Source organism: Ambystoma mexicanum, chromosome 3q, assembly GCF_040938575.1.
Source record: "Ambystoma mexicanum isolate Mex_15411 chromosome 3q, UKY_AmexF1_1, whole genome shotgun sequence".
NCBI classification, from domain to species: domain Eukaryota; kingdom Metazoa; phylum Chordata; class Amphibia; order Caudata; family Ambystomatidae; genus Ambystoma; species Ambystoma mexicanum.
In genome coordinates, this window is record NC_090926.1 from 1064420256 (window position 1) to 1064440515 (window position 20260).

The 20260-nt window shown below is 46.7% G+C and overlaps 1 protein-coding gene across 1 annotated transcript in view; it reads right to left on the reverse strand.

Annotated features, from left to right (window-relative positions):
• Window positions 1–20260, reverse strand: part of ARHGDIA (Rho GDP dissociation inhibitor alpha) — an 89866-nt gene that overhangs the window by 31762 nt on the left and 37844 nt on the right. Inside the window, exons 4-5 of the mRNA XM_069655294.1 lie at window positions 1752–1828; window positions 1270–1333 (exon numbers count right to left, since the gene is read on the reverse strand). Coding sequence (XP_069511395.1) covers window positions 1270–1333; window positions 1752–1828 — 141 coding nt within the window. The remainder of the gene's footprint in view (window positions 1–1269; window positions 1334–1751; window positions 1829–20260) is intronic.

Here is a 20260-nt window from a genome sequence, read left to right on the forward strand (position 1 = left end):
GTAGATTTATGGGACAGGTAAAGTATGGGATTCTACGGGGACCTGTATAGCTCTTATAGTCTGTTTATGACAAACTAACCTCACCATAGATGGAGTGTGGGTCTTGTCTGTGACAATCCAGTGCTGTTACTTGGATTAATTGGCCGGCTGGGGCCCTAGGAGTATTCAGCGATGACCCTGGGCCCACAAGAGAAACTAAGATGTCCAGTGTTCATGGATATCTGGCTGAAGGGAGCGAGAGTGGGTCAGGGAGCCTTTGGTGAACGGAGGAATGAGCATTTTTCATTTGGAGGTTAATATTGAAGACTGCGACTAGTTTGTATTTTTGTCTTTCTCCGTTAACACTTAGTTTTGGTGGCAAGGGAGCAGCCGACTGTTCAACCAAGCACACTATGTTTTAGTGAGGTCTTACAGTGTTGGGAGTCAGTATTCATGCGAGAATGATTGTTGGTTCATTGAGAAAGAAATATCTAGTCAATTCAGAATTTTAATTAAACAAAATAAAAAATATAATCCCAGAACAGTCGTACCTAGCCAGTGAGTCCCAATGGAAATCACAACCAGGCATAGGTTGTAGTTAAAGGCTGGCGGCAAAAAGGATTGTACAAGTGCCAAGAAGTGACCATGGGAAAATGTGCCTGTTCACCCTTTACGATCCAGATTTATTTGTGCAGCCAAAGTCGCGATGTCTCATTATATACGTCTTTGGCGAAGATTATTTCTCTCTCGAGTAACCACAGTTCCAGTGTTTACTGGTGGAAGCATCAGTTGAGCTGACCTAGTGGCTTGGTGAAGGGGACACTAGTAACAGGGACACTTCTTGATGCTTTTCTTAGTACTATAATCTTGCCTTCCTATCCAGGCAGTAGACATGTGCATGGAGTTCCCATTTTTCTTCCCTACTCTGTCTTGGAACCGCTATAGAACCAGTCTCGACATAGTGTGTGGCATGGTTACTGTGTGCCATTGTCTGGTCTAGCTATGTTTTAGCACGGTCTTGCAGGAGATTGAAAAGAACAGCAAAGACTTCATAAGCCAACCCAGGTGAGCACGAGTACAGGTCAGTCTAGGCAAGTGCCACTCCTTCCTTTATTTAGTTAAGATGGTCCATTAAATTCAACAGACCGTTAAGTTACTTGGGTCAAAAGTCCCATTCAAAAAAATTGGGATGCGTTCTTTGACTGGTATGCAGGCTACTAAAAGAAGCTCTGAATCCAAGATAGATGCACATGCTACCAGGGTAAAGGCTTGCAGTTGGCAATCACTTACCTCTCATTCCCTTCCTGTAGGTCTGCTGAATAAACTTAAGGCCCGACACAATTTCTTTGTTCACCTGCAGAGGAAAAATGAAAATTAAGTGTGGGTGGTGTGACCAATTCGGTTCTCAGGCTTCATGGCACACTACAACACACCACAGAGAGCTCCATCCATGGTCAAGTTAAGACTCCCAACAGACCTAAAGCATTCGCCTCAGCCACAAAACCAGCATGAGAACCACTCCCACTTAGTCCTCCAACAAACACCACTGCATGGCAGTTAGTCTGGGGTAGATAACCAGCGACTCGCCCGATGTTTCGAATTATGGCTCCCATGGACTTTGCTTGCTGGGGCTGGTGGATCTGTATTCCAACACAATAGGGAACACAAATGTGCTGACTTCTGCAGTAACGCAACAAGCCCAAGGGTGCGTGACATGCAAACCTCCCAAACAGGACTCATCAGTCTGAATATCATGCAAAAGAGTTCCTTACCTCAAAGGTAATTTTTATCATGTACTCTACACCCTCTTTCAGTAGAAACGACTGCTTCTTGAAGCACTCCAGATCTCCTATGGGAGAAGCAAACATTTGTTAAGAGACAAGTCCAGGATAGTTTATGTCCTAAGGGAGCAAGGGTTGGTGGCATGAAGAGGATGGGGAGACCACAAGTGCATGTTGTGCATTTTTCATAGGTACCTTAAGTGAGGCTCTTCATGCACCTCCTAAACAAATGATTTCATAAAAAGCATACAAATTAATTTTATGTGCAGTTCATTTAAGGAGGACATGGTGGGCATGAGTGTTAGGGAGACTTTTCATTTCAGTGCCAATTCCTTTTAACCATAGAGACCCCCGCCCCCCACCCCCAGCTTTTTTGCTGAATCAGGGCTTTAGAATTTTAACGCCCGAGTGAGCAGGACTTTCTCACGCATGTGTTTTTACTGACTAGGAGTTTTGTGTTTCTTACTGTGTAATAGAGTCTAGTAAACTCCATAGGCATCTGTATTTTGCGTGCAGTGCCACAGAAGTCCCTTGACTTCTCTGAATGTTTAACTACATTTTACTGGGTGAACTACTGTTCCCAAGAAAGAAGACTCCCGTTTTATTTACCTTTCCTTTTGTGGGTCCAGCACACACTACCCTATGTGGAGGGCTGGGGGTTACATAGTAACTCCTTTAGTAACATACAAAAACGGTGCCCTTTTCTTACTTTTCATGCCACTAAGCTTCTGGTTTCTTCATTAGTCTTTTCTCGACTCTTCTACTGCTATTTTATTCTTTGGTCTTCCCGGTTCACGTCTTGTCCCTCTCAAATCAATATATCACTTCTATTCACTCACTTTGTCTGCTCTCTTTCAGAGACTCAATTTCCTCTCTTGACTCTCTCGGATGGCTTTCTTCACTCTCAGCTCAAATACAACTTCTTTGGTGTGTCTTGGCCCAGATTATCTTGCTTCTCTTCTCTCATTCTATTCTCCTTCTCGGCCTCTTTGTTCTGCTGGTCTTTTTCGACTTAATGTTCCTCGTGCCTCCTGTGCGCAATCCCGCGTCCGATCCTTCCACCTTCTTGCCCCCCACCTCCACTGGAATCTTCTTCCTCCATTACCTCGTATTCTCTTTTTCACTCTTAACAGCTATTTACGTCAATTATCTGATTGTTACTGGTTGACTCCGAACACCGATTGCCATTTTAAATCTACTGCTGATTGTTCTCTGAATCGCTTTGGTTAAAAGCACTATATAAAATATTTAAATATATACAAAATACAAAATGTATCCCACTTCTCATTTAACATTCTGTTACACTAACTAACTTAAATGGCTGGTGGCAGTGGTTTCTTTTTTACTACCTTGTGCCATGTATATGCAGGCTGATGCCTCAGCTGCAGTACAGGAGCAAAGCGTGACCATTTTTCCAAAATGACCCCGTCTTTTTTGCCATTTCTTGTCTGTTAGTTCCATCATGGCTTTTACTTCGTTTGAATCCGATTTCAGTCCGTTGTGCATTTGTCTTTGGCAGGCTTCAGCCCTGAAGCCGCCCAGGCTCCAGTGTGTCTGGAAAGGCATGAAGTGAGGGAGGGTCCCCAAACGTCCATGTCCTTTGTCGGTGTGCCTGAGTGAAAACAGTTCTGATTGGCTGGGGGCAGCCACCCTGCTGGGTAATTGACAGCCTAGGGCTGTGAATGAATGGGACTAGAGGCAGAGTCGACCACTGGAGGACAACATCCGACAAAGACGATGTGAAGAGACGCCAGCAGCACCGTCCAGGACCACAAAGTGCCCGGTAAAGCCCTGAAGCTGTGTTGACCCAGTTTTCATATCGAATGGGAAGACCCGTACGGGACGAAATTCCTCTCTTGGGCTGGTGGAACCAACTAGCCTAAAGACGAGCTTCATTTTGGTGCAACCTCTCCGACTTGCTGAGACTTTCCAAGGCTGCAGAATCCCAATTCCCGAGGACCCCCCCAATCGCCCCGAGTGCATGGTCTTCGAAGTGTCAAGACGTCCTCCCTTTCGTCACCACGACCAGGAACAAGGGTCTGCTACACGGCAACAGGAAGACATCCAGCTGGAACAAATTCTTCAAAGGCTTGGTGTATTTATTCTGATGTCTGTTAACAGCTTCCCGGTGGGGTGAGTGGTGAAATAGTGTAAAGGCAGGATTTATCATTTCTTAAGCTCACATTTCAGGTTTATGCCAAACGCCATACGAGTCTGGTTTCTACTTATTTAAAATGTTCACACATGCGTTTCTTCTTTGTATGCCAGTACCTTTGAATTGGCAAATATTTTACATTTATGGATTTTTGGGCACCATCTTCCATGGTATTAGAACAGTTCCAGGCCATCGCCATTGTAACCTGTACATATAGAAATGTTCTCAACAGCCCAATAATTGAAACATTGCGTTCTGGCTCATTCTGGCATTTGCTTACACTTAATGCAAGAGAACAGAAAGTAACTTGAAAAAAACAAATAGCGCGATAAATTAAAACATTTCCATAGGTTTTGTAAATACGTTACCACATGTATTTTCTATGAAGATTTCAAACCTGTGCGCTGTATATACCCATACCATTTCCACCTTAACAGTCCACTTAATGTCCCCCTTCAACCCAGTTCATACATCATGCATAGCATGAATGATGTACTTTTGTAAATCACAGAGAACCGGAATTGTTCCATCCAGTATAGTGCTTCGCACAAATAAATATACATTGGATATCAGCCAACTAACAAGAAACAATATATAAACCGGGTTCCCTGCAAGTACGCCCCCACCAATCTATTTGTTACACAGATTATTGTGGCATAAAGCATACATGTACTCTTGGAACGATTTAAAGGTTTTCTAACTGAAGTTTTCTTCATTGGTAAATAGGATGTATTCTATTTTTATTTGTTGGATATTTGTATGGCGCAGAAGTGTTTCCAGGTGCCACAAGATAAAAAAGGGGGTGCGGGGGGGGGGGGGGGAGAGATAGCAGATAGCGAGAAAAACAAACCCAACAATAACGGTCCTACTAGGCCTTGTGACATTCATACCGTGCAAGCGCAGAGACAAAAAGAGCAAGGAAGGGAGGGAATAGGGAGAAGGGCTGTGGAGGGGACTGGAGAGGAGGTAAAGGGGTGATGTGCAGGAGTGGGGGCCTCCAGGGGGCTGAGAAAGTGCTGAGGGGAGCCACGGAGGACAAGTGCAGGGGAAGAGAGGAAGGCAGAAGTGCGAAGGGGAGCCAAGAAGGGCAAGTCCAGGGGAGTGCGATGAGGGGTGGACCAGATTCAGGCTGGTCCAGGAAAAGGGTCCGGAGGCAAGTGCTCGAAAGAATGCTGGGGGCTTGGGGGGCAGAGAACTGGTCAAGGAAGGCCTGGACCCTGTAAGGCTCATAAGGGACCAGGCTATCAGTCACAGCGGTAGAGGGACATTAACATGATGAGCATTTATGAGGGGGGCAGAAAGGTCTTGACAAGTTTACGGAACAAAAAGGGATCTACCTCCCACTCTCTGCTTGGAGAAGCATTTGACATGCAGAGAGCTGGAGGACTAACGAGCGCTAGCATGGAGGTATTTAGGGAGAGAAAGCTGGATGTAGAGAGGTCCCAGGCCCCAAACATCCTTGTGGATGATGCAAAGGGTCTTGAATCGAATCTTTGCGGTCACAGGGAGCCAGTGGAGAGATTTTAGGGCTGGAGAGATGCAGTCCCTGTGCTTGAGGCCAAGAATACGTCTTGCAGCCCTGTTCTGGATTAGTTGGAGGGCGAAAGGAAGAGACAGAAGAGTTGGTTGCAGTCGTCCAACCTAGAGACCCAGAGCTCTGGAGTCATGGAGTTGCTGGGGGAAGGTGATGAAAGGGAGGATGCCTCTGAGGAGGTGGAGCTGGAGCTGGCCATTGTACTTTGTCATAATGTGCTCGTGCTCTGTGGAATGTTGATGCTTCCTCAGCAATCAACATTCCACAGTGGCGGTTGGGCTGGACTGCTGAAGGAAGGAGCCTGCGCTTGTGGGGCCCAGTAAATAAACCTTTACCTTATACTTGGTGTCCGTGGATCTTGTCAGTGGCGACGAGGATTTTACTGGGCCCCGTCCCACGCGTGCGGCAGCTAATTGCCCCGGCCCCTCGCCGGCATCACGACACCGGGGCTGCAGCTGCTGAACCCGCTGGCACATCAACTTGCAGGGGTCCGGTCTGGACGCCGAGTCGAGAATACGAGTTCTTCCTGCCCGCCGCGGATGTGAGCGCAGGAGCAGCCGCGGATCCTGGCAAGTTGTGGATGGTGTGTGTGGGCGTCCCCAGGACCATTCGGGTTGCGCAGGATTGGTGGCTGTCAGCGGAGGGCTCTGCTGTGCGTGCCTGTAGAAACCGCTTGACAGCTCCGCCCCGGCAGTGTCGACCCAATCAGCTCCTGGCCTATTTCACAACCACGAGTAGGAGGGGCTGCGCTGACGCTGCGTGTCCCAGGAAGACACATCAGCTGATCGCTGTCGGAGAATCAGCCGATTGCTGCTTTTGAGCAGCCGCGGACCCTGGCAAGTTGTGGATGGTGTGTTTGGGCGTCCCCAGGACCATTCGGGCTGCGCAGGATTGGTGGCTGTCGGCGGAGGTTCTGCTGTGCGAGCCTGCAGAAACCGCTGCAGCTGATTGCTGCTCTTGAGGAGGAGGTGGACAGCGATTGGCTCCTCGCTGCCCCCAGCAGGAAAACGGATGAGCGGCGATCGGCTCCAGCTCTGGCCGGTTTGGTGACAATAAACGCCTCTATTGGCCCACTGGAGGCGAGTTGGGGGCATATATTGGCAAGGAAAGCTGACAGGAGGAGATTCCTGTATTTTGTTTGTTCTGGAGGTGTTGGGCCCGAAGGCAAGAGGGGGGTTCGGGGGGTGCACAACTCCAATCAGCAATCATAAGTGAAATTGCTGCAGTTTTCAAGGGATGTCGCTGTACTGACTTTATTCTTGGATCTGATAATCGTTTTGACTCACCCAGCAGCACCAGTACTGCATTCAACGTGTGGGTGCACGTTTACAAGGAGACATTGGGGTTATCTACACATTCCAGACCAGCAGACATTTTGTGGCCCAAGTTCCTAGTGTGGGCCTAGCGATCTAGAGACTGTCTCCAGCCATGTTGCATACAGCAGCCAGGCCTCCACCTGCTTTTCTTCCAAACCCGGGGGAGCCGACTGTTGCTTGGGAACAATGGGTAGACGCTTTTAAAGTATACTTGAGGGCTGCCGGGGGAGCAAAGTTCAGTGATGATGAAAAAGAAGCTGCACTGTTAAATTGTATTGGTACTGAGGGTTTGAGGATTTTCCGTCACCTTCCTGGAGAGAAGGTTATGGTTCAAGGGGGGGGGGGGGGGGGGGAAATGGTAGTAAGCGCTTATGAGACTGCTTTAAGGAAGTTGCAAATACGCTTTGGTAAAAGAGTGAATGTGGTGTTAGAGTGATATACGTTTTTCTCTAGGGCGCAGGGTTCAACAGAAAGCATTGATGCTTGTGTTACTGCATTGTGTGCACTCATGGCTACTTGTGCATTTCCTGGCAATTATGATGAAGACATCTAATCAGAAAATAAGAGAAAGGTTGTGGATTGAGAGTGACCCATCCCTTGATAAAGTGTTGGAAATTGCCAGAGCATTGAGGGTTCTAAGGCGAGTGTGCAAATTGTTATGGAAAGAGACATGTCTAAGGACATGGTGCATGCAGTGGTGGCAAAGAATAAGAAAGGCTGGGATAAAGCTGCAGTGCAGGCGAGCAGGGGATTTAAGAGCAAGGAGGGGTGCAAAAATTGTGGGTGGTCCAGCCATACTGCCGGTTCCAAGTCATGTCCTGCTGGCAACGTGGAGTGCAGGAAATGCAAACGGATGGGCCATTTTGCATGCATGTGTAAGGGGCAAATTGTTGCTAGTGTGGCTCCAGATGATTCTACTGTGTTGTTGGAAGGTGCATGTGCAGCTGCATCTGATCAAAATCTCATATTGCATGTGGAAGGGAGTGGGCGGAGAGGTCCATGGGTGTCAGTGTTGGTGGATCAGCATCTCGTGGACATGCTGGTGGATTCAGGGTCACCTTATTTCCTGGTGGCTCCGGAAGTGTACCGAGATGTTTTGGGTAGACAGGTGGCTACTCTGTTGCCCCCGGATATCAATCCATCTGCATATGGGCAGAATCCTATTGATATACTAGGATACAATTGGTCAAAGTTTTCTTTCAACGGGAGGCAAACTGTGGGTAAATTGTATGTAGCTTCAAAAAGGTACGAGTGTTTTGGGTTGGGATGAGCAGGCTGCATTGCAGTTACGGATTCACCCGGGTGAGGAGGTGCCGGTTCTCAGCGTGATGCAGGGGGCGGGGCAAGAGATCGCAATGGTTACTCCTGCAGTGCTCATGGGTGAGTTTCCTGAAGTGTTTTCGGACACCCTTGGTAAACTCAAAGGTTTTACCCATCGCATTGTCCTGAAGAAGAATGCTATTCCTAAGGTGCATAGAGTGAGGGGAGTACCCGTAGCGGCGAGAGAGGCATTGAAAGTGGAATTGGATAAGTTGCAGTCTGCGGGCATAATTGAACCTATTGAGTCCTCAGAGTGGTTGTTCCCTGTGGTCTTAGTTAAGAAGGGTGACGGGACCATTAGAATGTGTGTAGACCTTAGGGAACTTAACTCTAGCATATGGGTGGATCGGCACCCCTTACCGAACATTAATGAGTTGTTGTTAACATTAGGTGATGCCAGATATTTTTCAACTTTTGATTTGTCAACGGCATATCACCAGATTGACCTGCATAAGGAGTCCAGGCCCCTTACTTCGTTTGTGACTCCATTTGGGGCATTCAGGCTTTGTCGCATGCCTTTTGGCCTGGCTTCGGCTGTGTTCCAGCGGTTAATGCAGCACCTTGCTCTTACCGCTGCCTGCGCATTCCGTTTGAATTTCCTGCACTCCACGTTGCCAGCAGGACATGACTTGGAACCGGCAGTATGGCTGGACCACCCACAATTTTTGCACCCCTCACTATGTGTGTTAAAATTATACTTGCTATAACAATGCTTTGGTCCCTCGCACCTGGTGGGCAAGATTGTCATGAGTTGTATTGTGTTACAAATTTCTTTTTTTTGTTTTCCTAGGATATGTTATGATCTGTTTAATAACAAGTTCAAGTGTTCCAAATCATACCTGCATTTTAATTAAGAATGTGTAAGTTACCTTGTTAAACCAGTTCATGTTTCTCATGGTTGCTAAGTAAGGGAAGAGGATATGTCATAATGTGCTCGTGCTCTGTGGAATGTTGATGCTTCCTCAGCAATCAACATTCCACAGTGGCGGTTGGGCTGGACTGCTGAAGGAAGGAGCCTGCGCTTGTGGGGCTCAGTAAATAAACCTTTACCTTATACTTGGTGTCCGTGGATCTTGTCACACTTCTTAGCAAGGTCCGTAATGTACAGAGAAAAGGAGGAGTCAACGATGATCAAGGTTTTTTGCCTCACAAGAAGGTGAAGGGGGGACACAAGGAGGGTGGTCAGAGAATGGGGGGGGGTGGGAACAGGTGTCCCTATGAGAAGGATCTCCGTCTTACTGGCACTAAGGCAGAGATCGTTAAAGCACCACACCTGAATAGCAGTCAGTATGAGGGCGGACAGGGAGGAGGTAGAGTAAGGAAATTCAAAGGAAAGACGAGTGTTGTCAGCCTAACACTGGAAGTGGGGAGAGAAGGTGGAGATCAGGGGGGCAAGGTAGATGTTCATCTGCATGGTCATGTAAAGGTTTCCTTTTCTCATTGTTCCAAATATTTTTGTTTGTATTCCTTTCATAGTTTTTGGCAGCTTTAATAGGGCCTCGCCAGTGGTCCTTTAATGAACCTCCAGTGCAGCAAAAATCCATACTGTTGGGGGGATAGATTGTACAGGTTTCTTTATACACTTCATTAGTTTGGGCACGTACATGCAGAGGACAGGAAGCTCTAGGTTCGCCTACAGACCTTTGAATAATGGAAACCAGTTATCCAGATCTCTTGCTCGAAATGTGTAAATGCAGATCTAAGCTGCGAGTGCGTTGGGGAGGAAGGAAATTAGAACACACCAAAACTTAAGGACTGTGCAAATCAAAAGCACAGTTTCAAGTTAAGATGTTTGGTAAACATGTACTTCGCAACAAAACACAGATCCTGGCAACAGAACACAGATACTAACTGACCAACATAGCACAAAAATGTCACAGCAGCATAAACCCGATCTGGCATAGCATAAGATACTAAACCTAAGAAATGATTGCATTTCAAATCATGAGATAGTATAGGTACTACAGTACAGCCACATGTCACAGCGTAGCACGCACTAGTAAATAAGAACAGAACCCAAGTAAGCACATCTTGAATAAGATTTTAAAGTGTGCCCTCTGCATACACGTTCCGATTGAGGCCAGACTGGCAAAAATCAGTACTTTTCCCTTTATGGGAAGCAACGTTAAAACGTTTCCACAGATATTAAGTGGAAATGAAAAAATCATTCGTTAAAATGCTTAAAAGCATCACAGTCGGCCGTCTGTCTCTGATGGACTTCAGACATACGTGATCAACATTCTTTTCAAAATGCTGTCAAAGTTAAAATGTTAAGTGTGCAAGAGGGATATAGTTATTCTTCTGAATTTTTTCAGATACATTCATTATTTATTGAACTGGTTTGTTTAGTGTGCCTCCTAACAAGACCCTTCATAATTTGGTTTTTGCAAACAAATTCTACGCTCTGCATTTTTGCAAGGGTCAATGCATGGGAGTGAAACATTAAAATATTTGCATTGGTGCTGTGGTGCTGCCCAGATCCTTACTTGCTGTACACATAAGTAGGACACTGCATAATATGTTACTGTGCAGAATACAGAATCTTGCAGGACAATGAAGATAAAATTACAAATTTGCAATGGCATGTATTAGGCCGCCCCACATTACTGTAAGAGTGCAGGACAGAGTTGGCAAATTCATGGGCTAGCCTGTTAAACTCAGCATAGCAGTAGAATATTGCATTTCAAGGAATCCGTGCCAAAGTCTTTCCCTAAACAGGGCAGTCAAGCTTCGTAGTAGTTCGTTTTTTTTTTTGCAGAAGTACTGCCTGAGCCAGCACGTGGGAAAGCCCACCTTGGGTGAACAGGATTACACTACTTAGGTTTAGCCTGAACCACACATAGGTTCGATAGAATGGCTTAACCTAAGGAGGGAGGCCTGTAGTGAGGTACAAAGCACTCAAGAAAGCACTTATACACTTAGATGTCATTAACAAATAGTTATTTAATATATACACCAAGTAAGCCTTTCAAGTAAGTACATATCACAGTAAAACAGAATAACACTTGCAATAGTCTTTGGAGAATAAATCACAGTGGAAGTCACACTAGAATAGTTTTTCAGTAACAAATCACATAGTAAAAACATCTGAAAACCATCTGAAACACAGGACTCGTCGAGTGACCACGCAGGTGGATGGCGTCCACCCACATTTTTGAGAGGGCAGGCCCCGTCCCCCTCGAGAGTTAAAATCAAATAGCACAAGGCTACAGTGCTGCGAACGCTGGCCTTGTGCCTTTTGAAACCACACAGGTTCCTTGCATGAGCCAAAATTCTTACATCTTCCTATACAGAACAGGTTTTGTTACAAGTCCTTCGCTTTAAAAGGTGCCTGCATTTTATACATAGGCAGCAAGGTAATTTGAAAATCTGTTCTCTTGGGAAATATTTTTCTTTGGGTGTGTTTTTTCTCCAACCATGAAAGACAAGCTAAATTAAATTTGCATATTTTCACTTTGACTTCTCATGGCATCACTTCCCAATGAGCGTCAGAGTCCCCCACACCCCCCCACTTATTTTTGTTTAGGACTCGACCCCTGCTGAAACATATGCAAACTTTTTCAAACTCTCATAACTTTATTTCGGTCGGTCTTAAAGAGTCCAATCCTATCTTATGAGAGTATCACAATGTTCAGAGGGGACACGTGGCCCTCAGTGACCAGGGTTAGAGAAGAAAAGGCAGAAAAACAGAGTGAAAGATTCAGAGCGGCAAAGTCCAACAGGATCTCTTCTTGGTTTTGCAGTTAAAAGTTAAGTTTCACAGGTTTCCTTGAAGGGTTGCAGCAAGGACCAATGCCCAGAGGGAGGTTGGAGTACAATGGGTTGTCCACCCCAGTAACTCTATGGAAGCCCTGGAGGGGTGCATGGTACCAGCTACCTACAGCCCCCAGGAACAGTATCAACAAAGCAGGCTGCAGGCACATTTTACTAGGAGCAGGACAGTACCTTGGAGTGAAGAAACCGTTGCAGGACGGTTCCATTGGTGATGGAACAGCAGACCCGATCACAGGTTTCTCGGTCTTCGCGACAAAAGAAAGGTACTTAGGTGGATCTAGCGATAGCTATTGTGCAGACAGACGCCCACCAAAGGATCTTTGCGGTTCTGCCGTGTTGCCCTCTTTCATGCTTGGATGAATGACTGGTGTCACACCGGTAGACTTCTCCTTTTCACGGGTCTCGACTCGGGTGAGGGGTCTTAGTGGGCACTCTTCCAAGTCTACAATGACTTGAGCCAGCGCCTCAAAGTTACAGGCAAACTGGTGCTTTGATCGAAGATGCACAGCGATGCAGCATAGGTCCCCGGATATTGGTGATTTGCAGGTCTTGGAGGTGGCAGCTCTTCTGGGGTTGGCGCAAAATACAGTTCGTCATGGGACTGGTTAGGCCCACCAGTCCAAGGGAGAAAAAAATGTTCGGATCCTCCCCGTCGCTTAGAAGTGGGACAATAGCGGTTATTCCGAAGGCTCTGAAGTGCTGGCAGCATCCTTGTTAGGGAGAATTTTATTTCTTGTGCCCATTTCCCCCCCCCCCCCCCCCCATCAATCTGCGAGACCTCCACAGCACTTTTGCTGGACTTCTGGGATTTCTTTTGCTTTACTCTTCTGAATGAGTGGGACTTTTTACTACTCATTCATTCTTTTGCTCTGAGATGAAAACCCTATTTTTCTGCTACTGTATTCTTGTCATGCTGTCCTTCATATATTTCAAAACCGGCACCTGTAATAAATTATTGCAGCACACAGCAGCCTATGTACAGTGTTTGTGGGGAATCCCTTGGGCTTCCCTTTCTGTTCTTTATTACTTTTTCCATAGAACTACTGTTCAAGAGAGTAAGGTACTTTTATCTTACTTCCCTTTCTTTTTGTGGGATCAGCACACACCGCCTTGTGTGGGTGATGAGGGGCTACATTTCAACTCCTTTCCCACTGCTCCTGTAACTTTAATAGTTACAGTGAGAGACGGCCTAAATGACTGGTGGCAGTGGATATCTTTTTAAGGTGTTTGAGTTAGTTACTCGCAGGCCGTTTCCACAGCTCCAGTACAACACCCATAAGTGACCATTTTCCCAAAAAGGCCTCAGTCTTCATTAGTCACCATTTTTAGTTTGGATGTCCTTTGTTGGCCCTTCTACCATTCTAGCTGCAGTGGAATTTTGCCTGTGGCGGGATCTGTTAGCGATGCACACCTAGTCTGCAGTGTGTCTGCTGAGACAGGAAGTGAGGGAGGTGCCCGAAACTTCCCTGGCCTTCGTTTTAGGGTATGCCCGACTGGAACCAGTTTGAACTGGGTCCTTCAAGGACAGCCACCGCCAGGTGATTGACAGGTCCATAGTACTGAATGAATGGGTTCCTGCATAAAAGGAGAGGCTTTTGGGACAGAAAGCAGAGCAGACCACCGAACTGAAGCTCCGAAGAGACTACCAGAGACGCCTGCAGCACCTCAAGAAACCGCACAAGCACTGCTACGGCCTTAAGACACTTCAATTTGAGCCGTCCATTGACCATCCTGGGCTGCAGAACCCCAAAAATAAATCAAAATCCGGGGTAACAAGACCACCTCCCTCAGTGGCATCTGTGTGGACCTCCAGAAGTACGAATCCTCTGCTCAAAGTCCCCTCACCGGAGTGCAGGACCGAGAAACCAAAAGGTTTCCAACCGGCAGTGATAGTTACCTACTGGTGCTGAGGAAAAAAGCACCAAAACCATAAACCAACGTGAGAATACGAAGATCTCTGTGATGGCAAGAGTCCCTCTCTAGACTACTGCTGCAGGAGCCCATCCAGGGTTCCACCTTTTGTCACCACGACCAAGGACTAGGAGACCGGGTTTGCAGCCGTGCATCCTGAAGGCATCCAGCTGCATCAGCTTCTTCACTCTCAAAGTACTGTGGGGCTTAACTGAATCTTACCCGAAACTGTCTCTCCTTTGCTTTTGGAGCACTGCTTCTACTGGGTACTCACCCATTTGCAGTCGCCCAGGCCTAAAAGCAGGTGCCCCTCCAGGAAGGCTTTTCCTAAGCTCCTGAACTTTTTCAAGAAAAACTAACTTGTTAACTACTTGAGCTAAGAAGATTTGTAATCAGAACTGCATTGACTTGGTCATTGCTGGCGTCATAAAAGTAAATCCTGAGAACCTCTTGGCTTGGGCATTGCTCATTTCCCTCCAACACCTGAACTGAATACCTCCTTTCAAGAGTTGCTACCAAGTATCGCTTACTGTGATTGTTGTACTTTTACTGACCTTAACTGAAGTCACTACATGTGTGGATAAGGAAAGTATCTAACAATTTACTCACTGGCTTTATTCCCTTAATATTCTAAATCAACGATTGATGTTGCTAGTTCATATAGTTTAGAACTGCCTTGTGTATATATAAAATAAATCACTTTTTTTTTTAGATAAAAGGACAAGTGTGTGTTTGTCGATCCATGCATGTTCAGATTTCCGTGTACTGATTCAGCCAGTTTGAATGGCACCCCCTCCAGGTACATCTGATCGGACCTGTTCACGTTGTGGTGCAGAGATAGACCGAGCCTTGAGGGAGCAGCCACGGCTGTGGACGGCAGGGGACAGGCTCGGGCGGAGTCGGGAAACAGTAGGGGCCGTTATCCGTCCCAGTGTTTGATGACTGCACGAGTTGAGCAGGCTGCACGAGCACGGGTGGAGCATACCCCCGGCCTGGTGACTCAACTGACAGTGAAGGGATGACAAGACCTCAAATGGGGACCTGACAAGGGGTGCGAGCGCCTGCTCTGTGGAAGGACTCTACAGGAGAAACAAAAAGGCGCCCAGCAAAGACAGAGGCCAAGCAAGTGGGGGAGGGCTGGAACTGAGTGTAAATGTAGCCGTGGCTTTGGGAGAGGGCTTGATTGGAGCGACTGTTCAAGACTGCACACCAGGTGGGGGGGAGAAGTAGCTGTGGAGCTGGAAAGTGACCTGAGCGCAGAGTGGAGTTGGTGCGCGGGTGAATGGATGAGCTGGAGACATTTGATACAGCATTTATAACGCGCCTGTACACAAGTGTGAACAGTTTCCGATATTAGGAGGAGGAGATGGCGATGCCAAGGGGAGGCCAACCTACAGGGGCCTCAGCCATTAAGAGTAGCAGTCGGGTCATTCTTGAAGAGATTGGAGGAAAGCGGACAGATCTAGGTACCACAATGGCAGAACTCTGAGGTGGAGAACATAGAGGAGAGGCTGGGGGGGGAGGGGGCTCCAGGAAAACCAAATGCCAGTGTATACTTTGAAAGCCAAGCTGGACAGGAGTTTTCAAAAGGTGGAGCGCATGGGGAATGAACTGCACCTCAAGATTGATAATGACAACAGGGAGAGGCGCTGTAATCTCAGGTTTTTGGGTAGCAAGTAGCCAGAGGGAGAACCCTTGACTGCACTGGCCATTAAGCTACAAGTGATCCTGGCACTGTTTCTTAAAATCAGGGGAGTGCCCTCCTGTAATCCTCAATAGAATGCACAGAACGGGTGGTGGAGATGGGGCCGGAGCTAGTGAAATTTCACCATTACACGGACAAGGCCTGCATTCTGGAAAAAGCCAAATCTATGGCCTACTTTAAATAAGAGGGAACTAGGGAGGCCGTTTATCAAGATCTTTCAGTTTACACACCAATGAGGCGCAAGAAATGCGCCCCCCTGACCCAATGGCTGAGGGACAAAGGTGGACTTTATAGGTGGGGCTATCCCTTCGTTCTAATTTTCAAGTGGGTGCACCAACTGCTGCTGGGATGCCGAGAAGGACTACCTTAATATAGGGAGTTGGGAGTCTCAGGCGGATGGAGTGCGAGCAGGGGGACCAATGCAAGAATCAGGGACCTCGGACATTCCCTCACCGAGGAAGAGGGTTACTTGATGGGGATCTTAAATTTGGGTTCTACCTTTCAGCACTCTATGTTGGGGGTTGGTCAGAGCTGGGGGGTGGCGAGTGGGAGAATCAAGTGATTGTCTGAGGTGGGTTTAGAAGGCGGGCACGCCATCTACAAGTGCCTGGGAGGTCATACCTCTATGGTGAAACACAGACCTTTTGTGGCAAGGTATGGGGGGGGGGGGTGTGGGATGCCGCGAAGGAGGTTAATGAATGTCTCAATTAGGGTTTTGGTTGTGCTGTAGATTCATAGGGGAGGTAGTGAGGTCCTGGCGGTTCAGCTCTTCACGCTGTTTAGGGGTGGGAGAGACCGTACGCCCCATGGGAAGGAACTATTGGGGCTTCAAAATCAGAGGGAGGTGCGGGGGAATTATTCTTCAAGGATAAGTGAGTGGGTATTGCTTGCATTTGTTGTGGTCTTGCGCCTCCTTATGTGTCCTTTTATGGCGAACTTTGAAGTATTGCCATTGTTGAAACTCCCGATGTTTAATAATGGGTAGTGAAGGCCAGTGGGCTCACTGAATTTTAGGAGCATCAATTCACCCTTCAAGAGAATGAGTTTAGGAGACAGGGATTGGAGGTCCTGTGTGTTGTGAGGGGTCAATAATTAGAGGCGGACAACCATTTGATGATCAAAACATGGCATTTTATTCTCAAAATAAAATACCTCACTATCTCTACTCTGCTGTGGATTTCCCTGCCTAACCAAAGGGGAAAGCATTTGGCTCTCACACTAAGCAACGAATACACAAAGAAAATATGTTGCAATACAATATCACATTAATAACATTCACAGTTTAATAACCTTCTAATGTCCTGGATACATTCCCTTCCCAAGGATTCAAGGTAAATTCTGCTAATGTTAAACCAAAGAAATCAATGTCTCAAATCAGTGCTTGATGCTTCAAGTAAAGGTTTAACCAAAGTTCCAATGACAGCAAATCTTTTCTCCTTGGTGAAATATCCACTTAAGGGTAATGAAGCCACTATGACTTGTCAGCTCTTCAAGAAAAACACACCAACTTCTTGTATATGAAAGGTATGCCGCGTTAAAGTAAAGAATGGAGTTCAGTCTTCCAATAGGAATCACAATTAGGAATTCCTTTAGGAATCACAGTTAGGCACACGTGACATTACTTTATGTAGTTTTCACAACTTCAAGGTGTTCACAATTGTTTTATCAAGGTTAGGTATTCGGTAATTCTCTTCACAACTTTCATTCTTCATTAGTGGCACGCGACCACTCCTTCAGATAGTTATTGTCAGTTAAGGGTTTAACAATGGGGTTAAGCAGCGATTGCTCTTCATGCAAGTAAAAGGACTTTAATAATATACGCGAGTGCTACTTTCCAAGTATTACAACTTCAACCCATAGCTACAGCTCGTTTTAATCCATACGCAAGTGAATATGGAACTGGATACTGTTGCTAGCAATGCTCGCACAAAATACTAGAACGCCAGGCTTCACGCACCCGCTTCTTTAACACTTGCTCTGCGTGTTGCACCGCTTCAATGACTTCTGCCACAGCGTGTACTGCTACTAACTTCTTAGGGGGCCACATCCGTCCTTTCTCAATGAATCTCGGTCCGGCCACAGGTTTATGGATCCCCTCTCGCTCCCAAGACTCACCGCTTGACAACTGTTCCTCACCTAGTCTTCAACACGTTCACTTAACGGCAATAACAGCAAACAGGAAAGACCGCTCTCCTGCACTCCTTCCACTGCGCAGCCTCTACACTCAAAGTTTGGTGGAACAGGACCCTCTCAGAACAAGCAGGTGAAATCTGCTGCAGCCACGTGCCTGCGTCCCTCTTGTTCTCCCACTTCTGCTCGGTTTCCAGCCTCATGCTTTCTTTCTGCTACTACTGATCGCACTCCAGCCACAGTTCCAGCTCCTTCCAATTGCCTGCAGCCAAGGGGGCTTTTATTCCTCCCAAGGTCCTTCAGGTGAGGGCAGTTAGGCTTAATTGCCCGACTACTGTCACAGTATGCCTCTTCCTCGTCCCAGTACTCATGGATTGCGATTTCTTTAAAGCATAGAATTAATTTTAAGGGTTGATTTATTCCCCTTCTATTCTTTCAAAGGTGGATTTGGCTTAAGGTGCTTTTGCCAGCTCCTTTTACGTTATACCTTTTTGAGTAAGGAGGGTGTTCATCCTGAAAGGCCCTAGAGGATCTTTCGGTTAAAGCTTGGTCAGATTTTACAGACCAAAAAGGCACTTCCTTTCAGGGGACAAATTAACTTGGGCCTCGTCTCCTCCCAGGTGGTCCTCCTGCAGGACACCATCCCCAAGGTCAGGAGAAGTTTGCCTTTCGGTGGCCACCTGGGAGGAGACTTTAAGCAGGGTTTCAGTGAGGGATCTGTAGGATTCTTCAGTGTCCAGGACACTCATTTTGTGAAAGGAGAGGAGAGAGGTTGGGTAAAGGGGGAGGGACTGCTGAATCCTATTTTGCTTCGGGGGTGGAAGGGACACGGGCTGGAGTCACTATTTTGTTAGGGCGAGCATGTAGATTTCAGGAAACAGACAGATATGGAGAGGAGATTTCTTGAAGGGCATTACAGGACGCTGGCGTCTTTATACATTACCAGAATACGGCGGAGGGGACCTTGGGAAATGGTGGGGTGCCGTCTCCAACATGTTGTGGAGGGCATTCTAAATGGGCAAAGGGGATTTCAATATGGTGCTGGAGTCAGAGACGGACAGGTCGAGTACGAGAAAGGGGAGGGAGGATACCACTAAGAAGGTGTAAATCTTGAACATTTCGAGAAACCAACAGACATTTGGTCTTGCGGATGTGTGGGAGCCTAGGGCAGAGGAGACGGGTGGTGGAACGGACAAGCAGACAGCCTTTATTTTTTTTCTGAAGTTCAGGAATCCTGCTCTAGGATCGAGTGGTTGCTGGTAGATGTAAATATTCTACCAGAGATTAGGAGGACTACAACAGTGGCAGTCCCGTGATGACACCATGATTTGGCGTTGGCAGAGGTGGGAGTAAGAAACAAGGGCACTAGGCAGGGACGCTGGTCTTGCAATGACTTTCTCCTCAAGGAAAAGGTGGTGGGACAATTATTACTTCAGAACATAAAGGAGTACTTTCAGATTAATATCTCTGGGGAGTTTTCCATGGGTATGTTATAGGAGGGGGTTACAGCAACTATGAACGGTGTTGATAGGGATGGCTTCGAGAAGAAACAATCGAAGAAAGAAAGGGGACTTGGCATCATATAGCTGAATTGAGGCCTGGGAGGGTGGATAGTGGTTTTAAGTGCAATGAGGCTGACAAACTCAAAACTTGCAGGGCATAACTACAGGCACTGTTGGCCTACAAAAACAAGACTGGGCACTCCATCTCAAGCAGAGATACTACGAGAAAGGGGAAAAGGGTGGATAAACTCCTGGTGTGGAGGCTGAGAGCCCAAGGCTAGGATGATGAATGACTAGGAGTAACAAGGGAATTGCAGACAAATGTGCACACTTATGCAACCTTTTATAACCAAGAGAGTGAGGGAGCCCCTGGAGGTGATCAAGACTTATCTGCAGGGCGTGGAGTCGCCACGGCTCTCTGTAGACGATCCAAGGGCATTAAGATGACCAAATTGAAGTAGAGGAAATTATTGCTACCATAAATTGGATGGTTAGTGGGAAAACCCCATGGGAGGGCGGCTTTACAGTAAGTTTTTATAAGATGTTGCGGTCAACATAGCTCACCCAAAGACGATGCTTAAAGCCCCGATATCAGTTATCCCAAGGGAGGGGAAGATCACAGTAGCAGAGCCTCGCATAGGCCTATATCCTCCTTAACAATGATGGTAAAATTCTAGGGAAACTTCTGGGGAACAGACTGGATAAGCTCCTCCTGATGTTGATTCAGGGAGACCAAGGTAGGCAGCAGGGATTGCAATTGGTATCCGTTTACCAGGAGCAATTAGGTTTTGGTGATGTTTTTTACCAAGTCACTTTAGATGATGTGTAGTAATGCACCATATGTTCTATGGGGTCACCCAAGGTGTAGGTATGGTTGTCACGGTTCTGTAATGGAGGGAAATAAGTAGTGAATGTGTGATTGTGGCACAGTGGTGTCTTTGGTGACGAGACGTGTTCTCATGTGGTCCCATATAGAAATATAATTATGGGATGGTGGTGTTGTTTTGCAGCACTGAACGGGACCTACAGCTATTTAGAAGCAATTAATAAAGTGATAGAGACTTGAATTTTGGAGTCTGCAGCTATTCTATGGTATATTGAAATACCAGCACTATAAAAATCATACGAAGAGGTATGTAGTTTGTTCTACAGA